Source organism: Clarias gariepinus, chromosome 15 (assembly GCF_024256425.1).
Source record: "Clarias gariepinus isolate MV-2021 ecotype Netherlands chromosome 15, CGAR_prim_01v2, whole genome shotgun sequence".
Classification (NCBI taxonomy): domain Eukaryota; kingdom Metazoa; phylum Chordata; class Actinopteri; order Siluriformes; family Clariidae; genus Clarias; species Clarias gariepinus.
Window position 1 is genome coordinate 4,122,075 of NC_071114.1, and position 14,068 is coordinate 4,136,142.

Consider the following 14,068-nt stretch of genomic DNA (forward strand, 5'->3'; position numbering starts at 1 on the left):
CACAATCTCAAATGGTTTTAATGTTAACTGTTTTAATAACATTAATGTTATTTCTTTTATACACACTTATGTACTAACTAAATTTAAGTGCTTCATTATACATGAACTGCTTTAGATGGTTATAAATAGCCTGTATACCTCAAAACACATGGCAAAATCTTCGCCTATAAAGTTGTGCCCTTGATTTATATATGTATATGTTTTTGTTTTTTAGAGTTGTGGTTTGGTTCATGCAACACTACCCCTCCATGCATGCTAAACGTGCAAGTGTGAACACAGAGCATATGCTGCCCGGATATGTTGACAAGCACACGGTCGCAGAAGTGTAACTCATTTCCTGAAGCCTGACACCAACTTACTGTATACTCTCCATGCTTTTTCCCGTACCACTTCATCCACCTTTTGAATTCTCGGTCCATTGCCTGCAAGTAAAAATAAATAAATAAACAAATAAATAGGTTAATGTGTCAGTGCATGCCAAAAATATGCACCATTACTACCCCAATACCGCAACTGTCGAGACATGTCAGGCCAGGTTCACAGAAAAATTTCTGGCTCCGCTATACATGGCGCTCCAGAGTTGCCAGAGATCTTGACCCCTTCTGCCCTCCAGACATGTCTGAAACATCTGATGCCCCAATTTTGGTTAGATTTTTCTTTACACGGAGGTCCACTTGACCATAAAGATGGTCTTGGACTTGTTTTATTGTCGCACTGATTCGATAACACCAAATTAACAATGGGTTCCTTGTCGAGGCCGTTTCTTTCATCTCATGAAGTTGTTCCTTAACCACCTTCTCCCTCGGCTTGCTCATCAGGGACAGATCTGATAGTAATAATTTACACTTCCTTTACATTTTCAACTCCTTACATTTTTTCCAATTCATATCCATTTTATAAAAATTTTGTAAAGCTACTTTGCAACAAAGTCCATTGTAAAAAGTGCTATCTAAATAAAAGTGAATTGAACTGAAGATTTACTAGATCACATGACTGTTTTCCAATCCTAAATGAGTCAGGGGTCATGATAACCTCGGATACTTGTTCTTGCAAAAAAAAGGAGAGTAATCTGATGTGGTCTTCTCCTGTTCGATGCTTTTGTGCTCGCCACGACAGTGACGGCGATCGTGTCTTTCCACGTTCTGATACTCCACGTGCCGACTGGATAAGCAGGTGTTCCTTATAAAGTTCCCCAAATAAGCAGGTGTTCCTTATAAAATGGCCGGTGAATGTATAAACTGTCCATCTCACTCTGCCTTTATCCTCCATTTATACACAGTTAAATCTATACAAACAAAATGAAGTTAAAAAACATAGTGCTCTGTACCTCTGCGTACGTTGCTGGAATCTCGGCCTTCTCCACACCATAGTAGTGCTTACAGTTAGTAGCTGCAGCCACCTGAAGGACCACCTGGCCAACACCTGCAAATCAGTCATTTAGTCAGATGGTCTTTCCAGGTAAAAACAATGCAGTACTTCACTCTTTTATGCGTACAGCACGCTGTATGTTACTAACTTAGGAAAAAATAGGAAATTTAAACTGAATTCACATAATTTAAACTATGCACATATACCAAATACCCAAATAACAAAATCTTAGGAATGTTTGGTTTTAAAAGTGACATCACTAGAGCCGACCGCTGCCCACTTTTATGTTTACACCAGCTGAGAAGAGCATAAATATGGACTCGCCATGCTGTGTATTATTTCCACTGGAATGCAAGTTCCTCAAAATATTTGGTAAAACCAAAACCATGGTTGTTTTTCCAGTTTATATACACAGAAGACACTGAATGATATAAATTAGTGCTGTTTAGACTTGGTCTTACTGTCCTAAATATGAACTGACCATAGACATGAATGTGTACCCATCTGTTCGACCATAACTGGTACTACACTACGGCTGTGCGATTAATCGACTTTCAGTGAAACGGATTTTTTTATTTTGTCTTCCAACATTTTAAAAACAAGACAATCAAGATTAAACTATTATTGTGCGACAATCATTTACACAATCATTTTTCTCATTGTTATAAATCTTGCTTTTTCGTTCGTCCCTGGCTGAAAGTTAGTGATGACTGGCTGTGGCTGATCCCTGACCAGTACAGATCTCTCAGCTTCAGTAGGCATGCGTCTAAAGCATGGTTTATTTTATTTAAGGCATCGTAGTGCAAGAGTTTTAGAAATTATTTCCGATATATCCACATGCTCAGACTTGTATTTTCGTGATTGCTCACTCACGCTCTCCTGTCAATCATCAGTGCTTGTCTTAGGTCGCCAAATAATTCTGCGCACTCAGAAATAGCTCCAGCAGGCCGAATATTATCAGTATTAAAACGCACAGTTTAAATAATAGCTTAATTATATAATGAAGACACTTAAATAAAATTTAAGTTAGCCTAGAATTTTATAATCTGCCCCAAATTATTTTTCAGCCAAAAACAAAAAAAAACCCTATTACCATTATTATTATTAGTAGTAGTATTTATTTATTCATTTTATTTACTATTGTTTATGATTAGTACCTGAAACTGTACTTTAAATTAACACTGGCATACAGTATTAAATATTTAATCTGACAATAAAACTCTAAAAATCTGAAGGTTTTTATAAGAAATTATGATCAGTTTTGCTCTCTAAGGCCACGGATGGCTCATCAGGATTCAGAGCAGTGATCTCTCAAACACAGGATTAGACTGTTTTACACTATTAGTTCATCTTTTTAAATTCAGTATCAGTTTTAAACTAAAACACCCTGCACAGTCTAGCTTATAGTTTAGCATGAAACTAACTCACCGCTGCCCAGGTCCACAAAAGTGTCCTCCTCCATCATCTCAATCTCATCAATGATCTGAGCCACCAGGTCGAATGAAGTCTCTCCGTACACCTCCGGAGAGAAGGGCTCATAGTTGTTTAGCTTCTCCGGGTCCGTTACGGAGTGATTGTAGACCTGCTGCAGGATGTGTCGGAGCAGGCCGTTCGAAGGCCTTTTATTCAGTTTCATCGGCTGAGTTGTACCTTTCCACTGCGACCATAAACACACAAAGCTATGACAATTTACACGACCACTGATGAGCTTCTTCACACAGTGCTGACTTGACGATTAGAGCTGTGAATCACTGCTGATTCGATTCAATGTGATTTGTTGTGATTTTTTCGATTCGATTACGTTCAATAGCTTTAAAGTTTGCTGTCTGGTTTATATTTTCTTAAGAATACGTAAGATATCTAATGAGCATGTGATCGCAGTGTAACTTGTGTTGTTTGTTTAAATCTTATGCCTTGGACAAACTGGTAATATTTATTTCTTGCCAATCGTTTGCTCCACACTCCAGTCCAGTAGGGGGCGGTATTGCACCAACAACACACAAAAAAAGACGCAGCAATACTCTGGCAAAACGTTATCTGCTAAACCTGCAGCAAATCTTTGAGGGATTTATAAATTTTAGATCATTTAATGTTTGTATATGACACTTTTTCAATTATTAGTTAATCAATTCAAAATTGAAAACTGACCAAAAAAAGATTGATCAAATTGCGAAATCGATTAAAATCGCACAGCTCTATAAATGATAAAGGAGAAGCTGTGTGTGTGTGTGTGTGTGTGTGTGTGTGTGTGTAAGAAAAGAGACCCTAGGCTAGAGCTGTTGCTTGCTAGGGAAAGGTGGAAAGATTGTTCAGACCGAGGGCTGAGGGACGGCTCGATTATTAGATCAGTATTATCAGATACGTGACATCAGAATCCAAGCTGTCAGGACAGAATATTTAATCGGCCACGTAAACACCTGAGTCAACTCACCAGCTGGTGGATGCTGTCAATAGCTCTGTTGTACTTGTCACATAGTCTCTGCATACTCTCAAAACTACAGAAAAAAAAACAGACTTATTTCAAACACTTTATTCCATTTCACGACTACAGAAATGCTCAAAATCGAAACGAAAGAAAATCCATTTTAAGGTTACATTTAATAAAAATTTGTTAATGTCTATAAAATAAATGAAAGGTTGTAAATGTACAATAATTACAATAATAATTACTCAAAGTTTTTTTTATTTATATATATATATATTTTTTACATGATTCATTCTGAACATACACAGCTTGATGCGAGAACCTGTTTACACACTGAATAATTCAATGTGAAGGTGAAAATCACACCACAAAGCTGCCTCACGATGCAGGGCCATACACTCAATCCTGACTGCCAATGATTACTAATTTTATCTGATCTTTGCCCAATTTTTGCTGCTTCAAATTACTAGCAGTCTCCAAATTTTACTGGATGAACACTCCACCCAGAATCAACCAACCAACACGTTACCTGGAGACTTAAAAACATGAAACTTTCAATAATATTCCAAGATCTTGCCAGTCTAATCTCTCTGCTGTTAACAAATTTAAACTAAAATTTAAAAAAAGGGTGTGGTGCATAAAAAAAAAAAACAATTAATTATGGCAAAACTGTAAACAGCATATATCCAAAGCACCGACCATTCACCTACAGACCCCTTATTAAAAACATTTAATCACACACACTCATGAAATTGTGAATAAATCATGTCAGGACACATGAGTGTGTCGTTTCACCCCTACAGACTTCACACCGTTATAGTTCTGTGTGTGTTATGAACATTACGATTATCATACCTGTTCATCAGACTGTTACCTTAGGCTCTATAATTTCCTTTGTCTTGTTATTATACAGCCCGGTGTAGGACGAGCGCTGTACTGCTGGTGATCCCACCGGGGTGTGAAAAAAGATGTTGGAAAACATGACGAATCATTCCCACTTCATCACCATCATCATCAGGACACACAAATACATCCTTGTGTGTCTCTTTATTTTATTGTATTTTATACCTAATAATAACTTGTGTCCTCAAATGAGTGTTCATGCATACGTTGAACACTGAGATGCAGAGATTTTTTTAATGGCATGAATAAAAAAAAAAAACCCTCACCAGTCACCAGAGTGTGAAATGTGAGCTTTATGTGCGGGAACTTTAAAAGAAACGCAGAGGTCGAAAACTATGAAGACAAACAGAGGAAGCTTTTTGATTAGCGTCGTTTCCACTTCCGACTTTTGTGAAAAAAAAATTTCTTCCTCTTGATGACAGTCTGGCTCACCACTGGATTCACACTCGAACCAGTCACTCCCTGTGTGTCATCTCATGACGCTTACACCGAGTAACACTGCTACAAACTAACTGTTTAAGCTAGGTCCCTAATATTTAAATGACATTGATCACATTACATAAAACCCTCTCACAACAGCGTTATTATATGATTTACTCTTTCACACAGTGCATTTTACACACCACTTAAATTACCAATTGTACAGTGTATGCCCAACTTAATACCATGTAATCACACAAATAGGGGACGTCCCAGGATTAGGGTTAATACCTTTTCGTGTCATAGTCAATGAGCACGTAGTTCTCCATCGCCAGTTTAAGGTCCGGGATCTCCTCACACACCCAACTAGTCATCATAGACATAAACGAGAATTAGTCACACACACAAGCAAGCTGCATCTTAGTTACCTGTTCCATCTGTGCAGGATATGAAAAGATACCTACCGGATGGTTTCGATAATTTCATGTGCAGCATCATGATGTTTATCCTGTAGAGACAGAGAGAAACAGAAAGCAGACAAATGACTAAAAGCTCAAAAACAAAAAAACAAGAGAGAGCAGTGTGTGTACAGTGTGTATTTACACTCTTTACAGGTGCACCAGCTCACTGCTGGAAATATCAACATCTGTATTCGGATTTTGTGTGACATTTTGTTCTCAGTTATGTTTTTATCTGTTGTTAAAATTTTGCAACATTGCCATTCTGTAAGTATCACAGTTTTATAAAAACATCCTGATTACAAAATGATAGCTTTCTTTTCTATTTTGTAGATAAATGTTTTATTGGAGGGGTCAAACATGGGTTAAGACATTGGACTAGTGATCGGAAGGTCACAGGTTCAAACCCCAGCACCACCAAGTCACCACCGTTGAAACCTTTTACCCCCTCTAACTGTTTGGATGTATAAAAAAAGAATATAATTTAATGTCCTATTCGCACATGACAAGTATTATCCAGGAAACAAAAATGAGATACCACCCGGCCAAATCCTGGACAAAATCACAGACATTCTGATTCGTTCTAAACTAAATATTATCACACAATGTTCGGGGAAATTAGGTTGGTCATCTGCGGGGGATTATTTCACAAATTGCAGACATGGCTGATTCGCTGGGGATTAAGATCACAGACAACCTCAGCAATTAGTACAAATTATATGAGGTCCCCAGGTAATACTAATCCCGACAAATGTCGCTCTGGATGAAGGGCGTCTGCCAAATGTTGTAATGTAAACAAGTTATTTTCACTTCCTCTTTAAATGATGACAAAAGACCAATTTGTTTCTTCAATATTTGGTTTAACCACCCCCCCCCCAACCACACACACATAAAACAAACCCTTCCCTACAATGTTTGATAGTAAATAGTTAGTAACCTAGCAACCCAGTGTAAGGATCTATCCAATGACGGAAACTTCAATGCACTCGTTCTTGATAAAGTGTCTGCCTAAATGTTTAGAGAGAAAAAAAAGTTTTCATACCTCAAAAAGCTTTATACCTGGAAAGCTTTATTTAAATCAACGCTTTGCTTTATCTGAACGGCTATCTTTGAATCTTTGTTCAAACTCGTGTCTAGTGCTCATCGTTGACTGCTAGCAAAAGGTTCAGCTTTACCCACTCAGGAAGGTGCCCGTGTGGCTTGACATCGCTCCGAGTGGGTAAAGCTGAAGCTATTACATTATGGAAGCCACAAGATTCCTTCAATAACATTTGATTTAAACTGTGGATAAGTGGCCTGTATCTTTGGAGTCATTTGCCATTATGATCATTTTTAAAAAACTGCTAAAGTGTGAATGGTTCGAATTGCGGTACACGAGGGATTCTAGAGGCGTGGTGGCATTTCACCTCCTCGAATTCAAACACAAAAAAACTATTTTTTAAAACTCAGCGTGGCCCCTAAACCACCACAAACACAATACAAACCTGCAGCAATTAATGTAAATCGCACACATATAATACAGTTACACAAACGTAAGTCACAGTTGGTATTATAGTTTCCGTTATCTGTTACATTTGTGGGAAGGTAACCATCTTCCGCTTTCAAAATTGTAATAACTTCCTACTTTGTCAGCTGACATAACAGCCCACAAATGTAATAAAACAACAAATGTAATGCACACTTGCAGCTTTTAATGTAATCACCCCACAAATGTAATAACTTTACACAAGTGTAATACTACATTTGTCAGTTATTACATTTGTGGGCTGTTATTATTCTAGAAGGAGCAATAAATGAATTGCCAGACAAAAGAATCCTGATGTATAACTGAACTGATCTTTCCACTCATCTCTAAGACCAGGCACAAAGATGAATAAATAAATAAATAAATAAACACTACAGACACCTCAGATGTTAACCAATGTGCTATTTGTCCGACAAGCTTCGTAAAAGGAAACCTCTTTCAACTTTTTGTTGCATCCCAATCAACTCTCAAATCAATCTTGTGTTTTCTGTACAATCATTATAAACACCTTTCACCCTGCACACAGGATAAATCTGTCTTGTGAGAGAAACGGATTTGTACATGGCACGACATGACCCAGTGACCCAGTTTCTGCCATCAAGAGCACAAGAACATGCCTGAGCGCGCCACTGCTGGACCCCACTTCCTCTTCAAACTCCGCCTCATACTCCATGATACTCAAACCCCTGCCTTACACTCACCACCACACCACACCACCACTTCTACATCCTGCAAGGGAACAAACCAGAATCCAAGCAATAGAGACTGACTGACTGAGTGAAGTGTTCCTGTAATTAAAATGTCTGTGTTTTAGAGCTTAGTGATAGACCATGGGTACAAATACCACATCTAAAAAAAAAAAAAAAAAAAAAAAAAAAAGGGGGGGGATTACTGACAAATTAATCACCAACAAGAAAACAATCACTAGAGCACCTGACTAACTGAGTAATCGGAAAAACAACAATCATCATCGAGGTCAAAAAAAGGAAAGTTGTTCACCTTCATGGAAATAGAAATAAAACTCTACTAATTCCATGATTCACACTGTATCAAACTCCATTCCGCATATCGAAGACAACAGCTTAATTTAGAAAACTACCTGACCGTCTGACGTAACCTAGTTGTAGATAACGCCTTATCCGCCTCATCAGAATGTTTTCTATGTACGGTATCTCACACACTAATCGGGAATCTGATATAACACTCATCTCCAGAACATTGCTAACATTTCTAACCCTCTAATGAACCTGCCTCAGAGAGACGATGTCAAAAAGGATTGAAATTCTTGATGGTATTAGAAAAAATATTTTTTTGGTATTGTGACACCACCACATCGGAAACCGTTAACACACATTTATTGCTTCTAAAATAGAATTACAGAACCAAATTAAAAAGAAATCTTCAAGCGTCTGCCTAACACTCTATAAATTATTTGCTCAGTTGACTAAACATACACTGGCCAACAGTAATATTTCTTTCCATCGCCTCATTTCGATAAGCTTATGCAATGTCACAACATTTACAGAGTCTGTTAAATTTCTGCCTAAGATCTTGTACTGATGATGTGAGAGTCAAACTGCTAATTAAACCCTTTTCCATCACGTCCCAAAGATTCTCAATGGGGTTATGGTCTGGACTCTGCAGTAACCAATCCATGTGTGAAAATGATGTCTCCGTGAACCATTTTTTCATCCTGACAGGTTCATCATCTTGGAATATGTCTGGTGGAAGAATCATGGAGGAAACAATAAACTGAGGTGCAAAACCTGGTCATTCAGTACATTCAGGTCGTCAGCTTGCTTTATTTTTTGTACATGTAACACTGCAGAGATTAGACCCCAGATCATCATAACCGCCCTCCTCAGGCATCTGACTTATCTTCTTACCCCTGATGCTCCTATGATGTTGTACATACACAATGTACTACAGTGATAAACTTTCTGATTAATTTGAAAAAGATCTGTTAGACAAACTGACACAGCGATCATGAACATGGAAGTGTGATGTAGTAGTCTAGACTTGAATTTGGCTCTCATTATAACGTTCTCCATTATTTTCCAGTGAACATGTTTATTGATGCATCTAATCATCATTTCTTAACACTTCTTTAAGATTTGGCAACCCTACTTCTAAGGAAATGTGATCATAGAAAGTGACAGGATGCACTTGAGAAACAAAAATACCAGGTGTGAACGGATGGCCATCTCAGCTGTCCGTTTATGACCAATTACCCAAGACGTAAATACGAAATCTGAGCACGGTTTGTGTGTAGGAGGAGTGTGTGCGTGTGTGTGTGTTTGAGCATGTGCAGCAGAAAGGGGGCAGTGTTCCTGTGGGTTCCCACACAGCAACGCCTGCGCAGCAGCTAAAAATAACACCAGATGGGGCATGCAAGGAGAGCTCTCTCTCACACACACATACATACACACAGTGAGAGAGAGAGAACACAGCATAACCCTCTGTCGTGAATGGTAGCGTAAATACGTGACTCACTCACACACTGACATCTCTTGCTTCTACAGTACCACTCACAGTGACTCACATTTATGTCACAGAGTACAAGTTAATTTTCCTGCTGTAACGATGAATAATCTTGAGGTCTATCACCTTTAAGACAGCTCATCGGCCGTGTCATGGCCCAAAGCCATGTCGAATTGAAAAACCACCCACAGGTCATCATCAGCTCACTCCGTCACGTTATGATACAGAGCACAACAGTCACCGTGGCAGAATCGTAAACCAACCCCACCACAACCCCATGCGGGGTAGTTCTCACGATGTCATGGTGAAACATCATAACTACACCTTCAGGAGAGGAACCGCGTCACCTCGATGGAAATTTTTGTTAAGAATTATTCGTGATCTGGGTCCAAGCTTACATCATTCAGTTAGAAAATCTTTTGTGGAAAACGGTCTGCAAGGAAGGAGAGAGAGAGGGAGAGAGAGAGAAAGAGCCAGGGATGAGAGTATGAACTCATCGACCTCACTCTCCCAGTTCTCCTGGAATACAGAGAAGAAAGGGGGAACAGTGCGAGTGTGAGGACGACAAGTCGCTTGGGGCTTTGTGGAAAAATATTCTGTTCAACTTTATCACAGAACTTAACAGATATGAGAACACACTGCAACTTAAGAAAAACAAGCAAAAACACACACAAAACAGGACATACTAGTGCTGGGAGTCGATACCCATTCCATGACCGATTATGGGATGATGATGGATTAATATTTAGCTTAACCATAAACTGCGATGCTTCTTGCACTCGTCGTTTTTCCTGAAAATCAATCCGATTGCCAACCACTATTAAAACAACCCAGAGTACTGTACAACACACACACCCGTACATCAACTACGATTACTCGTGTGAGGATCCATAGCTGAACATGTTTGTAATGTGTAATATGTAACATGTAATATGACACAGCTCTCAAAGCAGAAGCACAGACCAACTAGTATTTATCATTTACACCATTGTACTTCACACAGACCTTTTAACACAATCATTTGAATCTCACTTTTCATGTTAAGATTTTCCTTTGTCTCATCGTTTACTTGTATAATTTTTCCTAAAAAACAAAACCAAAAAAAAAAAAAAAAAAAGTACGCCCACATCTGGGAGCGGTCTCTTTTCAGGAAAATTTTTCACAACTGGTCACCTTGAGAGGCAACATCTGCATTTCACACACCCATGTGTTGGAGAAAAACAAGAAGAAGAAAAAAACTATTGAGGAATTTAAAACATTATTGGCATTTTTCACCCCGGACCTCACCTTCAGACCAGACATTTTTCATTCACACCAGCAGCATATGATTAACGTCTGGGATTCAGTCTTGGCTTTTTGTCACACGCTGCGCCCATGGCAGTGTTTTGCTTTTATCCTTCATTATTTATTTCTCTATGCTGGATCGAGTCAATTGTTTAACGAGTTAACACAGGTGTTACTTCTCCCCCAAAGTGTGTTACTGCTCCAGAGAATCACACCTCAAACTATACACTTCACTCCTCTACCAAATCCATCCCATCTATGTTAATTATGAACTGCTGAGCCATGCCTTACCAGAGTGCTGTGGCACTGAGCAACAAAGCCAGGGGGAGAGGCTCTTCTTATATGAGGTCACATTAGGGGGGGGATTTAATTGGTTTGTTTATACTCTGGTCAGTACAAAAACTGAAAAAGGACAAACTGCAGGAAATGTTTTATCCCTTGTTCTTTTTTTTAATACAGAAGCATCTGAATCCTCACATGGCTTCCTCTCCACTCCAACGCTTGAACAAGTAACAGTAAAAAAAAAAAAAAAAAAAAAGCAAGTCATGACTTTATCTTTGACGTCAAATGGAGCGTTAATGCCTTGTGCTCATGTCAGATAAACACTCATCAGGAACGTACAAACTGAACAATTAAAACGCTCAAGTTCAACTGGTGTAATGGTTTGCCGCAAGCCTCTACCTATTACGCTCTTGACGTGGAAAGGATGGCATACACGATCTCCCCTGTTGATTACTGAGACTACCAATCATGTGAAAGACTGCAGAGATTGAGAGGGTCCTTTCAGAACTAGTTCACGTCTTAAAATTCGTTCTCGGTTGATCCGATCCCTAGTGGACAGCCAACACACTGAGCTGTTCACCCCTGGTATTATTAACGTGTCTCCGGTGGCCACTTGTACTCAGATTCCAAACACTACTGCCTTCCACTGCTTTTATCTTTAGGCAGAAATGTCCCGGGAATCATCTTACAAACTGTAAACGCTGATTCGGACATTTCCATTGAGTGGTTTGCTTACAATTTCAGCTCCCTCCAAAAGTATTGGGACGGCAAGGTCTTCCCTTTTTTCCCCCTATTAAAGTGAATACATTTGGGTTTGAGATAAAAAAAAAAATGGTTATAAGACACAAGAGACATTACTTACAATTAGACTGGATGTACTTCCATGTAAACAAGCAGACAGGATGTTTCTGTAGACTTCTGCTGCCATAATTGTGACACCAGCTCTACTGTGCTCGATCGCTAAGTTTTATACCAGCAGCAGATCCGTTCTTTTTCACACTTTGGCTTTACTTTCAGTTTAGTAGACGCTTTTGTTTTGAGGACTTTTGTAGCTTATTGCAAATTTCAACTTCCACTATTAGGCCCTTAACAACTAACTGCTCAGTTAACATAAGATATATTCACATTACCAGACTGAATTGACTAAAATAAATTAGTTTTTTTTTAACCTTAATGTGACACAGATCTGATTTTAGGGGCTGAACGAACTCTCAGATCTGATGGGTTTTTTTTTGGCATCGGCAGTGCAGGGATTTCATCTCAGCAGCAACAGAGAAATCAGATCCACTGAATTAGCAGATATTTTTGGATTAAGGAATCTGTCTGAGCAAAACTGGAGGGAACCTACAGAAACAGAGCAGTGTTTGGGATAATTTTAATAGAAAATAACTAAATGTGGCCATAAACGAATGAGCTTGGAAAACCCTTACATCCAAGGACACAAACCGTGAGCAAAGTTGTATCTGCATAAGCATTCATACTGTTTCAGAGCACAAACGCGTCTACATAAGAGTCAGATCAAATTCATTTGCATTTATGAATGTGTCTCGTCACAACATGCAAATCCAATCCAACAACGAAATAAATTGGAGCTGAACAATGTGGTTTGGAATGTGAAAGTAGTCTAAGCTGCTCTGGATAAAGACATCTTGTATTTATAGAATTTGTTGATGTTATAATGTCTATGTGAGTAGATATTTAGACATATTAATTACCACTAACAGCACACAGTGACGAGGAAACCAGTTAATCGGGTTCCAATATTTTTTATCAGTTCAAAGGTAGGTGGTTTTGAGCAAATGATCCCTTGTATCATTATTTGTTTAACATATTTAAATGGAAATATGATAAAATGCAAAATAAACTTCTGATGTATTATATCTGCCATTTTAAAAATGCATCTGTACCAAAAAACAACACCCGAAGGATGGATATTGCTGGTTCAATACATTTGGAGAAGACTGCATAAATGAATGAGAGATGAGATGATTAAAAAAGCTATACAGACCAGCTGCTTTCGTCTACGCTGTCTGTGCACGTCTTTTGAGCTCCAGAGAGATCTCTACTGCTTTCCACACTGCCTTATACTCATTAGGTATTTACCAGTTGGAGTAATGACGGTGTTGATTAGTTCACCCTTTCTCTCTGTCCAGGATGCATCGGCCTGCTTGTGTGTTCACACTACAAACATGACATGGTTCCCAGACCACCTCTGAATGAGTGGATTACAATACATCCCTGACCTTGTCCCGTACCTGTGCTGCCAGGTGTAAACATTGCAAGGGAGTGTGATGCATAATGATGTGGTGAGGTTAGGGGAAACATGTTAGCCCTCAGTCTGCGTGATAAAGTTTAGGTTTTGTCTGTACATTGGTCAGAACTCACTTTTTCAATGATATTTTTTATTTTTCATACATTGGAAGACCCAAAACCAGTCTCAGAAAATTTCTGTCCGTCTATCCAGATTTATGTCACAGCATTACGCATACAACCGTCTGGACATGATTTTATGAAACTTTGGCAGTTCTTATGGCGTATTTGCCTGAAGTTAAACCTGCACCATAAAGCAAATCAAAATGTTGAATAGAAGAAACGTTATGCGCAGTTTTGTGCCAGATTATAAACTGCAGGTTTTGACGGCGTACTGCGGATGCGTCAAACTGTGGGAGCATCATCGAGTGGTACAAGTAAATTTTAACACGCTGGAGTTGTTTTAAGACAAAACTTTTTTCCCCAATTTCTCATCTGTGATTCACTCTCTGATTACCGAACACGGAGTGTATCGGGCTGACAACAAAATAAGTACAACTTGGCACAAACAAAGCATAAGATACTCGTTATTTTTCATTGTATTAATAAGTTAGGCAGATAGTTCTGCCCTACAGAAAGACATGTGCATGGGCTTCAACCTGAAATAATAAT

At 38.7% G+C, this 14,068-nt stretch overlaps 1 protein-coding gene across 4 annotated transcripts in view; it reads right to left on the reverse strand.

Moving 5' to 3' along the window:
• dot1l (DOT1-like histone H3K79 methyltransferase) overlaps positions 1-14,068 on the reverse strand; it is a 40,355-nt gene that overhangs the window by 24,944 nt on the left and 1,343 nt on the right. For 3 of the 4 annotated variants that reach the window (XM_053512836.1, XM_053512837.1, XM_053512838.1), the window contains exons 2-7: positions 5,581-5,624; positions 5,408-5,482; positions 3,800-3,863; positions 2,797-3,025; positions 1,328-1,422; positions 360-422 (exon numbers count right to left, since the gene is read on the reverse strand). In XM_053512836.1, coding sequence (XP_053368811.1) covers positions 360-422; positions 1,328-1,422; positions 2,797-3,025; positions 3,800-3,863; positions 5,408-5,482; positions 5,581-5,624 — 570 coding nt within the window. Of the gene's footprint in view, positions 1-359; positions 423-1,327; positions 1,423-2,796; positions 3,026-3,799; positions 3,864-5,407; positions 5,483-5,580; positions 5,625-14,068 lie in introns of those variants that run through there. The other variant, XM_053512839.1, reaches the window with a different exon arrangement.